The following is a 21,242-nucleotide window of genomic DNA, read 5'->3' on the forward strand; positions in this document are numbered from 1 at the left end:
CTCTTTTTTCCTTAGTCTGGCTAAGGGCTCGTGAGTTTTGTTTATCTTCTCAAAGTATCTGCTTTTTGTTTCATTGATCCTTTCTACTGTCTTTTTTGTTTCAATTTCATTTATTTCTGCTCTAATTTTTATTATTTCCCTCATTCTGCTGAGTTTTGGCTTTGTTTGTTCTTTCTCCGGTCCTGTTAGATGTTGCTTGAGATTGCTTATTTGAGATTTTTCTTGGTGGTTAAGCTGAGTCTGTATTGCAATGAAATTCCCTCTTAGGGCTGCATCCCATATGAGTTGGTATGTTGTGTTTTCATTTTCCTTTGTCTCCAGATATTTTTTTATTTCTCCTTTAAGGTATCGTCAATGATCATTGCTTGTTCAGTAGCATGTTGTTTAGTCTGTACGTCTTTGACCCTTTCCCAGCTTTTTTCTTGAATTGCTTTCTAGTTTTGTAGCATTATGGTTGGAAAAGATGCTTGATATTGTTTCAATCTTCTTAAGTTTGTTGAGGCTTCCCTTTTCCCCAACATATGGTCTATCCTTGAGAATATTCCATGCATACTTAAGAAGAACGTGTATTCTACTGTTTTTGGATGAAATGCTCTCTATATATCTATTAAGCCCATCTGGTCTCATTTTTCATTTAATTCCACTATTTCCTTGTGCACTTTCTGTCTGGATGATCTATGCTTTGGTGTAAGTGGGGTGTTGAGGTCCCCTACAATTATTGTGTTGTTGTTAATATCTCCTTTTAGGTTTGTTAATAGTTGCTTTAGGTACTTTGGTGCTCGTGTGTTGGGTGCATAAATATTTGCAAGTGTTATGTCTTCTTGGTGGAGTGTCCCTTTTATCATTATATACTGCCTCTCTTTGTCTCTCATTACCTGTTTTATCTTGAAGTCTACTTTGTCTGATATAAGTATGGCAACACTTGCTTTCTTTTGTTTGCCATTAGCTTTCAATATTGTCTTCCATCGCTTCACTCTGAGCCTGTGTTTGTCTTTGGAGCTGAGAAGTCTTTCCTGGAGGCAGCATATTGTTAGGTCTTATTTTTTAATCCATCCCACCACTCTGTGTGTTTTGATTGGAGAATTCAGTCTATTTACATATAGAGTGATTACTGATATATGAGGGCTTAATGCTGCCATTTTATCACTCGTTTTACAGTTCTTCTGCATTTCCTTTGTTTCTCGTCCTGTGTATTTTAGACTACCAATTCAATTAGGTAGTTTTCTGTGCTTGTGTTCCTAGTTTTCTCCTTATTTTTAATTTGTGTCTCTGTTCTAATTATTTGTTTAGTGGTTACCATGAGGTTTGTATTAAAAAACCTCGGAGATGAGATAGTCCATTTTTTGAAAGTCTCTTATTTCCTTAGACTAAACTGATTCCATCCCTTTCCTCTTTCCTTCTAAGTTATTATTGTCACATCTTATTCCATCTTCCATCTTGCATTGTGAGTTTTTGGTTAAAATAACAAGATTATATTTATTTTTGGTGTTTTCCTTCCCTTTCTCATTAATGTTATAATTGTTTGCTAACCTCTTCTGCTAGAGAACTGCAATTTTCTGATTTTGTCTATCTACTTATCTCTTGTTCAGGGTTTTATAACCCCTTTTTCTTTTTTTTTTCTTTCAGGTATGAGGGCCTTCTTGAGGATTTCTTGTAGGGGACATCTTGTGGTGATGAACTCCCTTAGCTTTTGTTTATCTGGGAAAGTTTATTTCTCCATCATATTTGAAGGATACTTTCACTGGATGGAATATTCTTGGCTGAAAGGTTTTGTCTTTCAGAATTTTTAATACATCATTCTACTCTTTCCTAGTCTGTAAGGTTTCTGCTGACAAATCCGCTGAAAGCCTGATAGAAGTTCCTTATAGGTTATTTTCTTCCACCTTGTGACCATTAATATTTTTTCTTTGTCATTGACTTTTGCCAGCTTTACTACTATATGCCTTGCAGAAGGTCTTTTTACATTGGTATAGTTAGGAGATATGTTGACTTCTTTTACTTGTAATTCCAGCTTCTTCCCCAGGTTTGGGAAGTTCCCAGCTGTTATTTCTTTGAACAAGTTTTTAGCTCCGTTTTCCCTCTCTTCTCCCTCTGGAATAGCTATAATCTTTATGTCGCATTTCCTAATTGAGTCAGTTATTTTGCGGAGGATTTCTTCATTTCTTTTTAGTCATAGTTCTCTCTCCTCTTCCATCTGAAGGATTTCTATATTTCTGTCCTCAAGACTGCTGATTTGTTCCTCCATAATATCAGCTCTATTTTTCATTAAGTCTAGATTTTTCTTTATCTCATCCATTGTGTTTTTCATCTCCTGTATTTCTGATTGGTTCTGCTTTATCATTTTAATCTCTTTTGTGAAGAATTCCCTCTGTTCTCTGTTTATCAAACTTGTTCCTGATTTCATTGAACTATTTTTTTTTAAACCCATTGAGTTTTTATGATAGCTATTTTGAATTCTCTGTCATTTAGATTATTAACTTCTGTGCCTTCAGGATTGATTTCTGGGTGCTTGTCATTTTCCTTCTGGTCTGGAGATTTAATATATTTTTTCATACTGCTTCACGGCGTGGATTTGTGCCTCCACATAGAGATAGTATTTGGTCACAGCTTCCATCTGCCACCATTGGCAGAAGGGGGAAGAGGTGTGTAATCTTAGCCCACCAGGATCCCTGTGAACTGTCTGTTTCCAAGCCTTGGCCACTCGTTGGGATTGCAGCGACCCTCTGGGGTCTCCTACCAACTGGGAAAGCAATAACGTGGGGGCTCCAGGCTGCTGCTGCCTGCTCCCACATTCCCACCGAGCCATGCTCTCCACTTTGGGACCCCAGCAGTACTACGGGTGCTCGCGGCAGCTGGTAGGTTGTTTGTCCAGACTCACAGCCCTGCCACCATCTTGTTCTAGGTTCTACCAGTTGTTGTGCTTGGTGGGCAGAGCCTCCCCACTGGGTCTGAGGCAGAGCTGCTTCTTGGGACTGTGGTGTGACTGTGGACTCTCCCACCAGTCAAGAGAGTGATCACACAGGGGCTCAGGGCTGCTGCTACCTGCTTCCACAGTCCTGCCAAGTTGCGCTCCCCTCTTTGGTGCTGCAGTGGTACTGTGGGTGCTTGAGACAGCCAGGAACTCATTTGCCCAGGCCGCAGATATGCCATCATCTGCTCCTAGGTCACACCAGCTGTTGTGCTTCCTGGATGGCGCCTCCCCACTGGGTCCAAACCAGAGCCACTCCCTAGGACTGCTGTGGGACTATGGGCTTTCCCACTGGATCAGAGGGCAATCACACCGGGGCTCAGGGTTGCTGCTGCCTGCTGCCACAGTCCCACCGAGTTACATTCCCACTTTTGGGACCACAGCAGTGCGATGGGCGTTCGAGGCAGCTGGGGCCTAGTTCACTCAGGCTCAGAGCTCTGCCACTGTCCACTCCCAGGTTGCATGAGCCCCTGTGCTTGGTGGATGGGGACTCCCCACTGGTTGGAGCCTGAGCTGCTCCTTCTGGACCATGAAGCTCTGTGGACTCTCCCACTGGATGAGGAAGTGATCATGTGGGCCTCAGGGCTACTGTCACCTGTTTGCACAGTCACACTGAAGTGCATGCCCACCCTCAGGGCTGCAGTGATGCTATGAGTGCTTCAGCCAGGAAAGCAATCACACGTGTGTTCTGGGCTACCTGGGGGCCAGAGAGTGCTCGCCTGTCTCCACCACCTCCACAGGGGTAGTCCGTCTACCTTCAGATATATAGCAGTGCAGGCCTCTCAGGCATCCTGATGTGCTATGTGGGTATTCTCCACTGATCAGTGAATGTCCATTTAGTTGTAGTTCGAAGTGGGAGAGAGAAAGGGAACAGCTCACTCCGCCATGTTGCTCACGTCACCTAGAACATTTTTTCACCTTTTTTTAAAAATAGTTTTGTCATGTTTGAATATGTCTTATGTCCTCTTATCTTTGGTAGGCTCCTTCTGCCAAGGGCCTCATCTTTCTCCTTTGTAGCTTTAGTAATTGATATTAGAACAGTATGTATAATAGATACTTGATAGTACTTAGCAGAAAAATTCTGTGGTTGCTAGATGAAGAAAGATGATCCATCTTGTAAGTTTATAAAGAGCTGTGAAACATTGATCTGTTTTCAGCCAGTATTGAATGCTTGAAAGGTAAGTCATTTTCATTTGCAGAAGATACCATTGACGTAGTTTTAGTGCTGGTACTCTAAATCTTAGATATTTAACATATAAAAGAGCATCACAGATGTTAATTTAGGTTTTATATCACTAATATATATTTTGTAAAGGGGATGCATATGCATCTGCTTTTATCATTCTCTCTTAGTTCAAGTAATGGGAGTAAGTCTACTATATTCTGTCACTTCAAATGTTGGACATTGCCACAGGTGCTTTTGAAATATAACTTTTGATAAGCTTTGGATTAATATCTTTTAAAAAATTAAATTATAACAGAAATCAACCAGACTATTATGAAGTGGTTTCTCAGCCCATTGACTTGATGAAAATCCAACAGAAACTAAAAATGGAAGAGTATGATGATGTTAACCTGCTGACTGCTGACTTCCAGCTGCTTTTTAACAATGCAAAGGCCTATTATAAGGTAAGAAAGCATCAAATTCGAAAGGTATCCAATTTGATTATTGTCTGGCTTTTTAATGTTTATCAATCTGGTAGGTGAGTAGTTTCTCATTTAGTGGTTTTAGTTTGCATTCCTCTTATTAGTGAAGAGACTGAACATTCTTATGATTATGAACCATTCTTGTTTCTTCTGTATCTGCTCAAATCTTTTGCCCATTTCTCTCTTGGGTTGTTTGTCATTTTCATATTTATTTCTAGAAATTTTTGATATATTCTGGATACTGATACTTTTTTGGTTATATGTGTTGCAAGTATCTTCTCCCACTGTGTGGCTGTCTTTTCACTCTTTTTATGAGTCTCTTTTTTTTTTTTTTTGGTGAGGATGAGTCTACCTGAGGTAGCATCTACTGCCAGCCCTCCCCTTTTTGCTTGAGGAAGACTGTCGCTGAGCTAACATCTTTGCCAGTCTTCCTCTGTTCTGCATGTGGAATGCCACCACAGCTTGACTTGATGAGTGGTGTGTAGGTCCACACCTGGGATTCAGGCCTGCAAATCCTGGGACACTGAAGTGGAGCACGCAAACTTAACTACTGTGCCACCGGGCTGGTTTCTGTGGGTATTTTGATGAAAAGAAGTTTCTTATTTTAACATAATTAGATTTATAAGTCTTTAACTTTATGATGTATCCTTCCTTGTGTCTTGTTTCAGAAATCCCTCTTGCCAAAAGATTATGAAAATATTATTCTCTTATATTTTCTTCTAAAAATTTAATAGTTTTGTCTTTCACATATAAGCCTTTAATGCAGCTGGGATTGATTTTTGTGTCTTCAATGAGGTAGGGATCTATTTTTTTACTATAGGTATAAGCAGTACCTTGAAATGGCCATCCTCTCCACATTTGTCTGCAGCGTCAGTGCTGTCGTTGTTTCCATGTACTCATGGGTCCATTCCTGGTCTTTTGTTCTGGCCAGTTTATCTATTACTGGGCTATACTATTCCTGTCTTAATTTCTATAGCTTTGTAATTCTTTATCTGGTAAGGAAAGTGTCTTGATTATTTTTCGCCCTTTCTTTATACATTTTAATGTTAGTGTGTTAGGTCAACAGGCACAAAAAAAATTTTGTTGGAATTGTGATTGAATTTGCATTGACTCTTTATATCATATTTTGGAGAATTAATGTAATTGTGACATTGATTATTCCAGTCTATGAATTTGGTATGTCTTGATTTATTCTTCTTTAATGTATTTTAGCAAACTTTTAAATGTTTCTTCATAAAAATTTTGCAAAAATGTTGTTAGATTTGTTCTTAAAACTGTAGGTATATATATTTTTTCTTTAATTGAGGTATAATTCTCACAATCTTTTAAAGTGTGGAATCCAGAAGTTTTTAGTATATTCACAAAGTTGTGCAACATCGCCCCCTAAAAAAAACATACCCATAACAGCCACTCTCCATTTCTCCTCCTCCCAGCCTCCCAACCACTAATCTACCTTCTTTCTGTGTGGATTTGCCTGTTCAGGACATTACATATAAATGAAATTATACACTATCTGGCCTTTGGTGACTAGCTTCTTTCACTGAGCATAATGTCTTCAAGGTTCATCCATGTTGTAACATACATTCATACTTCATTCCTTTTTATGACTGTATAATATTTCCTTATAATGGATATGCCACATTTTGTGTATCTGTTTCCAAGTTGATGGATATTTGAGTTGTTTCTACTTTTAGCTATCATGAATAATGCTGCTATAAATTTAGTGGATATGACAAGAGTGCTATTCATTGCTTACAGTACTCTGCATGTGTCCATTAGTCCCAGCTTTTTAATTATGTTGCTAAAATCTTTTATATCCCTAGTGATTTACCTACACGAACTATCTACTTACCAAATAAGATGTTTTAAAATCTCTCACTCTGGTGATGGATTTGTCTATTTCTCCTCATAACTCTGTTGATTTTTTGTTCTTTATATACTTTGAAACTCTGCAACTAGGAGCATACTAGTCTAAATGGTTATATTGTCCTAGTAAATTGAATTTTTTTGCATTATGCAGTAGCCCTCTTTATCGCTAGTAATGTCTGTTGTTTGAAGCTTGTTTTATTTGATATTAATATAATTATATCAGCTTTATTTTTGTTTACCTAGTTTTTTTCCAACGAAAAGATATGAAAAATATCCTGGTAATACTGATGTATCTCTTGTAAACAGCGTAAACATGAATTTCTATTAATCCAGTTGATAATCTTTAAACTGGAGCATTTCATCTCTGTACAGTTTTAGTAATTATCATATGATTGGATGTATTCCTATTATCTAAGTGTCTATTTTCTATTTATCTCATTTTTCTAAGGTTTTTCTTACTTTGTTTTTCCCTCTGACTTCTTTTGGTTTCATTTTGTTTTTAATTTATTCTCTCTTATTTCCTCCACAATTTGGAAGTTGTAAGATCTATTGATAATCTCTTAGTTCTTATCCAAGAAGTTTTAATATGCATAATTAACTTATCAAACTAGAAAGTTAATCAACATCTTAAACCTCCTTCTAAACAAAGCAAACACCTTAGAAGAATTCAACTCTGCTCTATTTATTTATGCTACTGATGTTTTGTGTTTTAGTTTTATTGTGGCAAATTTTTAATCCCATTAAATAATGTAATTTATTAGTCAGTATTTTTACTCATAAACATATGTGCTACTTTCTTTATTGTTCATTCTCTTATTGCTATTGAGAAGTCATCTGTCGGTATAATTGTAGTTCCTTTAAAGGTTATCTGTCTTTTCTTTCTGGTTAGCTTTAGGATCTTGTTTTTGTCTTTTGTGTTCTACAGTTTCATTGTGATAAGTCTAGGTACGCATATCTTTTTATTTATATAATTTGGGAGTTGTAGGGCTTCCTAAATCTCTGGATTGGTGTTTTTCATCAACTTTGGGAAGTTTTTAGCCAGTATGTGTTTGCGTATTGCCTTTGCCCCTTTCTCTCTTTCTTCTCTTTGTAGAGCTCAGATTGGATGTTGTATTAGAACCCTCTTTAGGTCTCCATTTCTCTTAACCTTTCATAGCCCCCTTTTTTGTATCTGTTTTGCTTTTTAGATAATTTCTTTAGTTCTTCCAATTTTCTTTGAAATCTGCTCTTAAACCTATTTGTTGAGTTTCTACATTTTGCTATTTATATTTTTCATATTTTGGAAGTAGTTTCTTATTTAGGTTCTCCTACGCTTTGCTTATATCTTCAATTCCATTGTTTCTTTAAACATATTCAACATACTTGGGTTTTTTTTCCTATGGCAGATAATTTCAGTATCTGAAGTAATTTGCATGTATGATTTTTGCAGTCGTTTCTGCCAACTTTCTATTGTGATTCTTTCATTCTATGTATTTCTTAAATTTTGAGGAGGAGTTCATATTTCTTGGAACTCTATCTCTAGATAGATTCTTTGAGGCTTAGATTGAAGTTGGGTTCATCCAGAGAAGACTTGTTTATATGAGGCACCTGGCCTGTCATTGTTAGGGATAGTTTACGATGAAGAGTTCTCAGAGGAGATTCATCTCATGCCTGTTGGTTGCCTGCATTGCCATGGTTTGAGAATAGACATGGGCTGAGCTGGGTGGAGCTTGAGGTGGGTCATCCTCTTTGTTCTCTGGCAGTGGAGAAAGGGAATTGTTTTGAATTACACTTACACTGCAGCCATGGCCTTTGGAGTTCCAGCTTCTGGTGGACCCTGGCCTTTATCTCCTATGAGGAGCCTTGAAAACTAAAGCTTAGATTTTTCTTGTCTTACAAATGCCCCAAAGGTGAACATTGGCTTCAGTGTTCTGCTTGTTCATCTGGGTCCCAGTGTTACTCTGTTCTAGCTTTTGTGAACGTTGTTTACTCCTTATTGGTAGCACATGGGCACATTTTAAAAAGTTTTATTGGTTTGTTTGTTTGCTTTCTTGCTTGTTTTTTAACATTACATCCAGCATTGTTTTTTCTGGAAAGTTTCAGTTAGAGTTCATTCCTACTATACCTCAGGAAAAGAAATCTTCAAGTAAGGTGTTAAATAGTTTAAAAATAGAAGTTATATTGGAACAATTGTTAGCTTCTATCCTTCAGACTTCTGTCACTTAAATTGAGTCTTATCCTTCAAATTATCTTTCTTAGTGTATTGGTAATAACTAGTCTTAATTTAGCAAATCATTTATCTTCTGCCTCAGGCTTTTCTGTGATGAGATAGGGCATAAATAAAATAATTTTTTCAGAATGCCTTTAAAACATTCATTTAGTTCTTCAGAAGAGGAATGGAAACCCATGAATCCTTTAATCATAAAGATTTTAAAATTTATAATACAGTTTCAAAGTTATGTCTTACAATACCAGTCTCTGCTGGAACAAGATGCTTTAAAAGTAGTAATTGATTTACAATAAAATACTAAAGTGACTTTTTTTCTCCTCTGTTTGCTAATGTACAGCCAGATTCTCCTGAATATAAAGCTGCTTGTAAACTCTGGGATTTGTACCTTCGAACAAGAAATGAGTTTGTTCAGAAAGGAGAAGCAGATGATGAAGATGATGATGAGGATGGGCAAGACAATCAAGGCACAGTGACCGAAGGAGTAAGTGTGCAGCTGGAACAGGTGATAGACAGTCTACTGGGACGTGGTCAAGGCCCTACCTGTGTTTTCCTCTGGGTTGTTGTGGACAGCTGGCCTTCCTATTCAGTTGTGTTGGTAACTGGAAGGGTAAAGGGGCATGTACCAAGAGAATCCCACTCTAATTACAAGGGATCCTAGCACATCCTGTACAATGTGTACCATATGTGGTTGTTTTCATGAATTGCTCTTATATTAATGCATATTTCCTGCTCAGTTTTAAAGAGAATCTTCATATTATTAATGCCTCATCCAATATTGTTAGGTTGAAATATTGTGTAAGGGCAGACAGTGTTGTGATTTAAAGTTGGATGGTCAATGGAATCATTTTAGTTAGGAATATTTTTGTAGGTTAGACAGGTTACTGTTCCTAGAGCATGCCAGATGTGTTCCTACATCTGGAATTTTGCAGTTGCTCTTACTTCTGCTTAGAACGTGCCTCCTTTGACTCTTCTGTGACTAGCTCTTTTTCATTATTCTAACATCACTTAAAATGTCACCTGGGAGAGGACTTTCCTTATCACCCTATCTAAATTCTTTGCTCCATACTCCTTCTTTCCCATCATCCCATCACTCTGTTCTGTGGTCTTTGTTTTTTTTCACTATGTGTGAAATAACTTGTTAGTTTATGTGTTTTCTTTCTGTCTTCCCCCAAGTAGAAAGCTCCACAAAAGATATCACCTTGTTCCTCTGTTCCTGATGTCTACACTGTGCCTGACATATAGGTACTGATAAATACTTGCTAAATGAACACACGTTTAAAAAGAGGAAAAATAATAGTAAAAGGAATCACGTCTTTTCTGCCACTAAATAGTAAGACACCCGAAGCAGAACATTCCCTTTTCTTCTTTTAGTTACCTAGGTAGACCTTTTGCTGAAACTCTGGCATGGAAAGATGCAGTGGTGGGTGAATTTCTCAAAAAGATAACTTCTTAGAGTTTCAAAATCTAGTTCCTACGCACTTTGTCAATTTCTTTCTAGAAATTAATTGATTGAAATTAGGTAGAAGGCAATTAACTTGGGATTGCCTGGAATTTTACTCTCTGATATTAATATAGAAGCAGCAACTTAATCCAGTCTTTCTTGGGCAGAACATTACCTGTAGAGGGCTCAGCCTTATTATAGGCCTCCAGGGTTCTAGTCAAAAAATGAAATGCCTACGTTTGGGATTTGTCAGTGTTTCTTTTGGTAAGAAATTAGGAGAATCTTGCACATTCATATTTATACCTCCCAAGCTCTCTAGTCCTGAGGTTCTCATGAAGGGAGTGGGAAGTTTCCAGCTTCTCATTTTTAAATTAAGGAGAAGTTCCTTGGAGTTTTCCCAATTGTGGGAAAAGGTCGTATGGATGCATACACTCACCCTGCTCCCTTTGTCACCTGTAACTCATGTTTCCAAAGTAGCTGGTTGGGTTGGAAGGAGAGGAATCTTGGCTGCAGAACATAACTCTCCTCTTTTTGAAGCTAACTCTTTGGTACCATGTTTTAGCCAGGAAGTAAATGACTTAAATATGGGCATTTTAGTCTGTTTTCATCATTATGTTGGTTCTCTAAGCTTATATGGTTGGGAATCCTCAGCTAATCGTCTTATATGTTAAATATTTACTGCGTGTCTATTATTGCCAGGCAGTGTGCTAGACCCAAGAGATGTTAGTGCCCTCTCTGTAGAGTTAATGTTGGACCTTAAAATTGAGGCTGTGCTGAGGCTGGCCCCATGGCCCAGTGGTTAAATTCAGTGTGCTCTGCTTCAGTGGCCCAGATTCAGTTCCCGGGCACAGACCTACACGACTTGTCAGCAGCCATGCTGTGGCAGTGACCCCCACACAAAATAGAGGAAGACTGGCACAGATGTAGCTCAGGGTGAATCTTCCTCAGTGAAAAAAAAAATTGAGACTATGCTAAATAAAAAGACCTTCTTTTGGAGTAGGACAAAAATACTAGTATTTTTATTATTTAAACCAGACATAACCATTAATCTTTGTTTTATATTCACAAAACATGGTTTAGACTTGAAGTACCATTTAATATAAACTTTGACTGAGATATCCTATTGCTCACTGTAGAAACTAGCTTCAGACTCACACACTCCCTGGCCAAGTACTCTTTGGGGCATGTGCTTTCCCATGTTAAAACAGTGACTCAGGTAGGGGTAAGCCAGCCAATCTAGAGAGCAGAAATGATGTGCATCAATTGACTTCATCTCCATTCAGTTTTGATATAACTTAATTCTCTTGTTAGATCTGGCAGAGCACCCCGTGCTTAGAAGTATATAGTTCCAACTTCACATATGTAGTTGTTTTACCAGAATACCAAGACTTTAGTAGATATGAACAGCAGATATAGAAGTGGCCAGGTGTCATGGGACATATTTTTCTGTCTCGGTTGCTCAGACCCTAAAAAGGTGTGCATTTCCATCATTTCACACATATGGCACTTGAACTTCACTGCTACAGTGTTGACTGTGGAATAGAGTTCAGTAAGAAGACCTGATCCAAGAGATTTAGTTACTGAATAATATAAGGATCCTCAGTTTCACATACGGCATTCTGGGAGTACAACCCACAGGTCCAGCATTAGAGCATTTCTGTGGTGTTCTTGGAACTTGTACTTGAAAGAAGTACTGTTTAGAAGTTGCTCTTTTGCATTAGCTTTACAGTTTTAGAAGCAATTTAATATCAGCATTTATTTTTGAATTTCTCTCACAAAGTACTTCTTTCTCCCCTCTCTCCTACCTCCCAAACCCCTCCTCCCAGTCTTCTCCAGGTTACTTGAAGGAGATCCTGGAGCAGCTTCTTGAAGCCATAGTTGTAGCCACAAATCCATCAGGACATCTCATTAGCGAGCTTTTTCAGAAACTGCCTTCTAAAGTGGTAAGTGATACAATTTAAGACAGGTGAAGGGGCCAGCCTGGTGGTCTAGTAGTTAAGTTCAGTTTGCTCTGCTTCAGTGGCCCAGGTTCGGTTCCCAGGCACGGACCTACACCATTCGTTGGCAGCCATGCTGTGGTGGTGACTCATATACAAAATAGAGGAAGATGGCACAGATGTTAGCTCAAGGCGAATCTTCCTCAAGCCAAAAAAAAAAGAGGAAGATTGGCAACAGATGTTGGCTCAAGGTGAATCTTCCTCAACAAAAATTAAATAAATAGAGACAAGTGAGTTAAAGTGTTTGGGGTTCTTTTTAAGTACTTCAAAGATTTTATTAGTTCTTAGTAAATAAAGTAAGGTTAATGGAAGGCACTGGAGGCTGCCAAGAGATCCTTCTCCACAGCAAGCATGTAGGATATGTTCTATCATTTTACTTGGCCAGAAGATGGTGGATTTTTTTAAAAACTATGTTTTTGTTGTTTTGATTAGTAGTTCTTTTTGTTTGATTTTGTTTTTTTATTGTCGTAAAGTATACATAACGTGAAATTTACCACTTAACCATTTTAAGTGTACGGTTCAATGGCATTAAGTACATTCACATTATTGTACAGCCGTCACCACCATCCATCTGCAGAACTTTTTCATCTTCCCAAACTGAAACTACACACCCATTAAGCAAACTACTTCCTCCACCTCTCCCAGCCACTGGCAACCACCATTCTAAATTCTCTTTCCATGAATTTGATTTCTTTAAGTACCTCATATAAAAGAAATCATAGAGTATTTATCTTTTTGTGTATGGCTTATTTCACTTAGCATAATGTATTCAGGGTTCATCTATGTTGTAGCGTATGTTAGAATGTCCTTCCTTTTTATACTACTACTAATACTCCATTGTATGTACTATATATACCACAAGACTATTCTATTGTATGTATATACCACATTTGGTTTATACCATATTTGGTTTATCCATTCATTTGTTGATGGACATTTGGGTTTCCAAGATTAGTAATTCTTAAATGATAAAATAAGCACCTAAACTAAACCTTTTGTTTATAAAAGAGAAAAAACTTTCTCTTTGCCCAGAAGACATAGTGAGAGGAAGATAGATGAGTACTTCCTCTCTTAGTTCTGCTTGATCTCCTGGTGTGATGGAGAAGAGAGCAAGACCTAATAGGTCCTGTTCTACTCCGAAGAGGAGGAAGTTTTCTAGACAAGTGAGACCCTTTGACAGTATCAGGGCCCCTTATGACTTCACATCCAAGGGTCAATTATCATAGCTAAAGTTTAACTTTAGCCATTGGAACTACAAAAATGTCTATGACCTCAGCATTCTTATATTTCTAGACAAGGATATACTTTCAGAAGTACTCCACTATAGCACTTAACTCCATTGTGATCATTTACTTTTGTGTCTGCCTCCTTCCCTAGTCCCTGAATTTCTTAAGGACAAGGACAATGCCATATTTTCTTTTGTGTCCCTGTCATGTAGTTGCAACCCAGCATGTCATGGGTGTGTAAGAGGTGCTTACTCACTGATAGTGGCATGCAGCTTTCCCCATCAGTCAGTGATAAGACTAGTTATTTAAAGGTGTGTCTTGAGTAGTTGTAGGACAGTTATGACATTAGAAATAAAGCATATATGCCTATTGCTGTCCTAAGTGTAGATCTGATTAAAAGTATCTAATGATTACATTAGTCATATTTTTAAATTTTAAGCAAAGGGGAAAGCAGATGATTCCTTAAAAAAGTTAAATGTAGAGTTACCATATGATCCAGCAATTCCACTTTGGGTATACCCAAAAGAAGTGAAAGCACAGTCTCAAGGAGATATTTGTACACTCATGTTCATAGCAGTATTCACAATAGCTAAAATGTGGAAGCAACCCAGTGTCCCCCAACAGATGAATGGATAAATAAAACGTGGTATATGCATATAGTGGAGTATTATTCAGCCTTTAAAAAGAGTGAAATTCTGACACATGCTACAATTAGAATGAATCCTGAACACATTATGGTAAGTGAAATAAGCCAGACACAAAAGGATAAATACTGTGTGGTTCTTCTTATATGAGGTACTTAGAGTAGTCAAATTCAAAGAGAGAAAGAATAGAATTGTGGCTTCCAGGGCTGGCAGGAGGGGAAAGTGGAGAGTTACTGTTTAATAGGTGTGGGGTTTCAGTTTGGAAAGATGAAAAAGTTGTGGAGATGGATGGTGGTGATGATGGCACAGTAAGAAGAGTACAGTCTTTTTCTCAAGATCTCTTCTTACTCTGCAGGAGAGAATCAGTAGTGGTCAAGCCACCAAGGGTGATTGGAACAATGAAACATTAATATCTAGTTCCCCTATTCTGGGAGGGATTTGGGAGACACCATGCAGCAGATGTTAGTTGGCAAAAGCAGGTTTCCATTGGTCTCTCAGGGTGTCATACTTTGAGACAATAAGGACTGAGACCTGGAGAGGAGGGCAGTTTTTACTTTTCCTTTACAGATCCTTCCCAAGTGGGTCTGGCTAAGTGGGAGAGATGGAGTGGGAACACATGGCCAGCAGCTTGGATCACAGTGTACCCCAGCCTGGGTGGCCTCGCCTTAATTTGTCTTTTGAACTGTTTCTCAGAAGTAGAGTTGGTGAAAAAAGGGGGCAGGAAAGGGGTTTGATCCAAGCAAATGAAGGAGCAGGGTAAGAAAATAGAGGAGTGGGGCTGGCCCTGTGGCCGAGTGGTTAAGTTCGTGCACTCCGCTTCGGTGGCCCGGGGTTTCGCCGGTTCGGATTCTGGGCGCAGACATGGCACTGCTCATCAGGCCATGCTGAGGCAGCGTCCCACGTGGCACAACCAGAATATACAACTATGTACTGGGAGGCCTTGGGGAGATGGAAAAAAGGAAAAAAAAGATTGGCAGCAGTTGTTAGCTCAGGTGCCAGTCTTTAAAAAAAAAAAAAAGAAAAGAGAGAGGAGTGAGCTGAGAGATCAGATGGAATGCAGCATCACTGAGTTCGTCCCTTCAGCTCAGTAATTGAGTAAAGGCCGTGGCCTCCTCCTTTTTGTTGTTGTTTGGGCTCCAAGGATTTGAACAGGTAAGAAGAGCCTGGAGAGCACAGTCCGAGTTCCCCTGATGCCTCTCCTACTTGAGGAGACCAACTTTTAATTTTTGCTTGACTTCAGTTATTTCTTCCAAGGAACAAAACTTGTAGGAAAGGCTCAGGGCAGTGAATGCCTTCTAGGCTTTGTGAAACCCTTCAAGGACATTCCTCTAACGTGTTTGACTTCTTTTCTTATGAGGAGCTAATATTTGATAAGAAATCAGAAATTGCTTATAATTTTGCTTTATTTCTTTAACATAGTTTCATTTAAAATGTATTTTATTTTGAAAAGAAATTTGACTGAAATGATAGAAGCATCAAGTTAAACATGAAGCTAACAAATTTTACAAACTGACGTCTTATAGATCCTTAAGAATTTTATGTGAAATAGGTTATAATTGTGTTATTTAGATTGCAAAATGAAAAGAGCTTGTAACAAGCCCTTCAGAAATGTTGCTCCATTTTCAGACATAGGTATCTTGGGAATTTAAATTAAAATCGTGTGATTCTGTAAATTTAGAATTTTTTAAAACATTAAATTGTGGTGTATTAGTTGTATAATGATAATTACCAAGTAATTAACTGTAAACTCGTACAACGTGCTGTTGGGTATTTCATGAAGCTTGTTAAAACCAAATTCTTTCTACTTCAGATATAATAAACAATGTGCTGTACAGCTATGTCTTTAGCCTTGAATCTCACAAAGCTGCTTAATTGATTGTTTGAGTAACAGGTTGTCAGTGTGCTTCCTTGTTTTCTCACTAGCTGGATACTTTTACTTATTAAACGTGCCTGGGTTTTTGTCTTCCAGCAATATCCAGACTATTATGCGATAATTAAGGAGCCTATAGATCTCAAGACCATTGCCCAGAGGATACAGGTATGAAGGTGACCGTATGTTACCATATGTAGTTTAGGGCAGATTTGCCTGTGGTCTCTTCAAGACGTTTTTAGAAAACAGAGAAGTGGGTATCTCGATAAGGGGTTATTAGCAATATAATGTAAACAAATTAGAGTAGAGTTACTGATTGTAGCTTTGGAGGAAGCAGCATAGCGTCCCTTTTGCATTTTTTCTGTAGGGAGCAAAGCAAAATTCTCATTGGCATAGTAAATCTTGCTTTTATGACAGAAATTAAAAATCATTGGCCATGGACATTTCTGATTGTGAAAGGTACATTTGCAATAAAAGCTTTGTTGTTTACTTTTATTTGCTTCCACATAGTTTTAAGATACTCGGAATAAAAGTTACCTATAACAGATGTTAGAATGTAAGGTGAGTGAAAATAGAGACTTTGTTCTCTTCAAGCACCCCTCCTCCCTATATCTCCAGCAGTGATAGCAGCAACTAACTCTCACCTACACTTGCTAGGTGCCTCTCTGTTCTAAATGCTTTAGATGTATTAGCTAATTAATTTTTACAACACCTCCATGAGGTAGATGCTGTTGTTATTCCCATTTTGCAGATGAGAAAACTGAAGCATAGAGATGATTAGTTACTTGCCCAAGTCATAACTAGTAAGGATAAGAGTTAAGATTTAAATCCAGACAGTCTGGCTCAGAGTCTGTGCTCCTAACCCCTACTCTGTTCCTGCCTCTCCACAGAGTAGGTGCTTAATAAATATAAATTGAATGGATGAATGGCTGAGATTCAAAATGTGATGATCAGAGGTTATGGAAGATACAGAGAGAAAGAGCTAAGTTATACCAGAAATCTAGTTTTTAGAGTTGGGCTGATGTGAATTATTTTCCTACTAGCCATGTCACTTTGGTCAAGTGACTTGCCTTCTTCCTCTGCTGTACATTGAGTGTAGTATTACCTCTTGCAGAGTTGTAGGGGTAAGTGATAACTTATGTGCAGCATCTCACAGAACACCTATGGGATGTGGCCTTGGTCAGTGTGGGTTACTCATCCTCCCAGGGTAAGGAGTGTATGGGGCTCCCCGTAGATAAAAAAGGAAAATTTAATGTGTTATATAATCTCATTGAGAAATGAGGCCAAAAGCACACTGGTTTGCCAGGAGGGAGAAATTTCCTTGGCTTTAAATTCTAAGAGAGTAGTAAAGAGTAACAGTGTAGGGGCTGGCTCCGTGGCCGAGTGGTTAAGTTCGCGCGCTCCGCTGCAGGCGGCCCAGTGTTTCGTTGGTTCGAATCCTGGGCACGGACATGGCACTGCTCATCAAACCACGCTGAGGCAGCATCCCACATGCCACAACTAGAAGGACCCACAACGAAGAATATACAACTATGTACCAGGAGGCTTTGGGGAGAAAAAGGAAAAAAGTAGAATCTTTAAAAAAAAAAAAAAAAAAAAAATGCCACATTTAAAAAAAAAAAAAAAAAAAAAAGAGTAACAGTGTAGTAATTACTGAAACGATAGAGACATTTTCACAGAAGGTTAAAATACAGATCCCCTAATGTATCACCTGGTTTTTAAGATAGCTACTGAGAATGACTCAGTCTGCTGGAACCTAAACCTCTGGGGTTTCTAACATCTATCTAGGGGGAAGATGCTGTCATAATACTGAAAATCAGATCAGATCTTTAAACACCTCTACCTCAGCCCCAGTCTTCTCTCTGTGGCCTCTCACATTATCTTGTCCTTTTTTCCTTCCAAAAGCCCCTCAGAAGTACCTCCTTTTGCCATCACCCTAATCAAGATCCTTGTCTTCTTAAGTCCAAATTATTGTATTAGTCTTTCCTACCTCTCTGATGAAAGGCTCTCTAGTCCTTTCTGCATATTGTTTCCTGATCCTAGCCTTCTCCCTGCTATTCCGCTGTCCAGAGACTTGTTACTTGTTTTCTAATGCCTGATGAAGCAAGTCACAGCTCCTTGTACCCATTCACCAATAACTAACTCTGACTAACTTAAGCAAAAAGGGAATGCATGAATTGTTGGGAAGGAAGGCTGGAGAACTAGCCTTAGGACAATAGGCAGAATTCAGGGACATGGGACAGCTGAGGTCATACACAGTCTCTTTGTGGTGCCATTGCTGTTCCCGCTGTCATTCTCCACTGTGGGCCCTGGATGCCACTGCTCCACTCTCTCTGCTCTCCTGCAAGAGTTAGGAATGCGTTCTTTCCATTCCCTTGCCATTTTAGTCTCTCAAGACTCAAGTGTGAATTAGCTGACCTGTGGTTATTTCCCCTTGCCTTGACTGCCAGGCTGCTGGCAAAGCTACCATCTGCCTGCTTTTACCCTCTGTTGTGGAATATTGGTCCCTCTCTACCACCTATGCTGGGATTTCCTCCAAATTAAGAGGATGCTCAGATGTTGGGTATCTCCACATGGCAAATAACCAGCTATTCTCCTTTGCCTGGCTCTCTGGATTCTGCCCCATTTGTCCTTACCCCACCCATGCAGCCTGTACTTATGGTTCTATCCTTCCCCACCTTCCACTCCACTTAATTTTGTTTCCTTGGTCTCTCTGGTATGTGTCTGTTTGTTTCTGTGTCCTCACTAGTTATGTGTACCTTTTGCATACAGTGTCTCCCTCCTTCCTTTCCTTTGTAAATTGAGGCAATTTTGAGTCTCCCTGGGTTATTTTGGATTGAGTGAGCCTTAAGGTATGACCGCTCTAACATGAAGCCATAGTAGGCACTCACAAAATGTTAGCCTCTGTGCTAGACTGACTTTTTATTTTTTCTGAGGTGGTCCATAAAACTAGAGGAGTTTTACTTCATACTGTTAAGTCTACCTTAATTAGTATTCCTGAAGCACTGAGAATGGTGCTTGGTGCATAGTAATCACTATGTGTTCACTAAATAAAACTTTTATCTTATGTGATTTTGTATTTATATTGTAAGCTGTTTTATGAGAATAACGAAGCTCTGGTTTTGTTACCTATCTCAAAAACTTGTTTGTAAATGGACAATAGTAATAGTTTATAACAGAGAAAAGGACTTTATATATTGTTCACATCTGTACTTTCCAAAGTCTTGGAATATGGTGACAATTTAAAAATATGTGGAGTTTTTTTTTTAAAGGTCATACAGATTAACTCTCAATAAGAGGAACTGCTGTATTTTGTTGTTTACTATAGAATGGAAGCTACAAGAGTATTCATGCAATGGCCAAAGATATAGATCTCCTCGCAAAAAATGCCAAAACTTATAATGAGCCTGGTTCTCAAGTGTTCAAGGTTAGTTTTTTTGTTGTTGTTGCTTTCATTGACAAGAATAGATACCTTAATTTAGAGCCAATAGTTTTGGTATAACAGCTTTATCGAGGTAAAATTCACATACCATACATTTCTCCCAAAATGTACAGTTGCATGGCTTTTATTGTATTCACAGAATTATGAAGCCATCACCACAGTCAATTAGCAGTCACTCTCCATTTCCCCACCAGTCTTCCCAGCCCTAGGCAACCACCAGTCTATTTTGTAGCTCTGTAAATTTGCCTCTTCTGGTCTGGACTTTCGTATAAACGGAATCGTATAGTATGTGATGCTTTGTGACTGGCTTCTTTCACTTAGCATAATGTTTTCAAGATATTCATATTGTAGCATATGTCAGTACTGCTTTCTTTTTATTGCTGAATAGTATTCATTATATGTATATACCGTGTTTTATTTACCCATTCATCAGTTGCTAGATATTTGGGTTGTTTCCCAAATTTTGGGCTATTATAAATAATGCTGCTTCATGTGTAAGTTTTTATGTGGACATATATTTTCATTTTTCTTGGTATATACCTAGGAATGGAATTGCTGGGCCTCATGGTAACTATATATTTAACTTTTTGAGGAACCGCCAGATTCCAAAGCATCTGCGCCATTTTACATTCCCACTAGCAATGTGCAAGTGTAATTTTTCCACATCCTCACCAATGCTTGTTTTCTGTTTTTGTTTTATTATAGCCATCCCAGTGAGTGTAAAGTGGTGTCTCATTGTGGTTTTGATTATCAGTTTCCTAATGATTAATGATAGTGAACATCTTTTCATGTGCATATTGGCCATTTATTATCTTCTTTAAAAATATCTATTCAGGGGCCAGCACTGGGGCCAAGTGGTTAAGTTCATGTGCTCCGTTTCAGCAGCCCAGGGTTTCACCAGTTTGGATCCTGGGCATGGACCTAGCACTGCTCATCAAGCCATGCTGACTCGGCGTCCCACATAGCAGAACTAGAAGGACCTACAACTAGAATATACAACTATGTACTGGCGGGCTTTGGGGGGAAGAAGGAAAAAAAAGAACATTGGCAACAGATGTTAGCTCAGGGCCAATCTTTAAAAAAAAAAGAAAGGTCTATTCAGGTCCTTAGCCCATTTTTTAATTGGGTTACCTGTCTTTTTGTTGTTGAGTTGTTAGAGTTCTTTATATCATCTGGAAATTAGACTAGATAACTTGATTTACAAATATTTTCTCCCATTCTATGGATTGTCTTTTCACTTTCATGATAATGTCGTTTGATGCACAAAAGTTAATTTTATTAAGTCCAGTTTGTTTTTTCTTTGGTTGCTTATGCTTTTAGTGTCATAGCTAAGAAACCATTGCCCAATCCAAGGCCATGAAGATTTACACCTATGTTTTCTTCTAAGAATTTTATAGTTTTAGCTCATATATTTAGATTGTTGATCCATTTTGAATTAATTTTTGTATACATGAAGTAGGTGTGAGCTAGGAGTCCACGTTCATTCTTTTATATGGGATATTCATTTGTCCTAGTGCCTTCTGTTGAAAAGACTATTCTTTCCCCATTGAATTGTCTTGGCATCCTTGTCAAAAATCAGTTTTGAGTATAGAGTCTGGCCTGGTGGCATAGTGGTTAAGTTTGCATGCTCTGCTTTGGCGGCCCAAGGTTCATGGGTTCGGATCCTGGGTGTGGACCTATGCACAGCTCATCAAGCCATGCTATAGCAGCATCCCAGTACAAAATAGAGGAAGTTGGCAACAGATGTTAGCTCTGGGCCAGTCTTCCTCACCAAAAAAAAAAAAAAAAAAAAAAAAAAAAATTGACTATAGATGTCAGGGTTTATTCTGAATTCTCAGTTCTATTCCATTCACCTGTATGCCTATCTGTATACCAGACAAGGTTAGTTTTTGATCTGCTTTTTAGTTAAATATTTGTTTAGTCCCTGCA

General features: G+C 38.4%; 1 protein-coding gene across 35 annotated transcripts in view; it reads left to right on the forward strand.

Annotated features, from left to right (window-relative positions):
* The window catches only part of PBRM1 (polybromo 1), a 122,539-nt gene that overhangs the window by 17,526 nt on the left and 83,771 nt on the right, over positions 1-21,242 (forward strand). For all 35 annotated transcript variants that reach the window (XM_008513119.2, XM_070575030.1, XM_070575021.1 and 32 more), the window contains 5 exons: positions 4,450-4,597; positions 9,031-9,174; positions 11,961-12,077; positions 15,971-16,039; positions 19,200-19,298. In XM_008513119.2, coding sequence (XP_008511341.1) covers positions 4,450-4,597; positions 9,031-9,174; positions 11,961-12,077; positions 15,971-16,039; positions 19,200-19,298 — 577 coding nt within the window. The remainder of the gene's footprint in view (positions 1-4,449; positions 4,598-9,030; positions 9,175-11,960; positions 12,078-15,970; positions 16,040-19,199; positions 19,299-21,242) is intronic.

Source organism: Equus przewalskii, chromosome 15 (assembly GCF_037783145.1).
Source record: "Equus przewalskii isolate Varuska chromosome 15, EquPr2, whole genome shotgun sequence".
NCBI classification, from domain to species: Eukaryota; Metazoa; Chordata; class Mammalia; order Perissodactyla; family Equidae; genus Equus; species Equus przewalskii.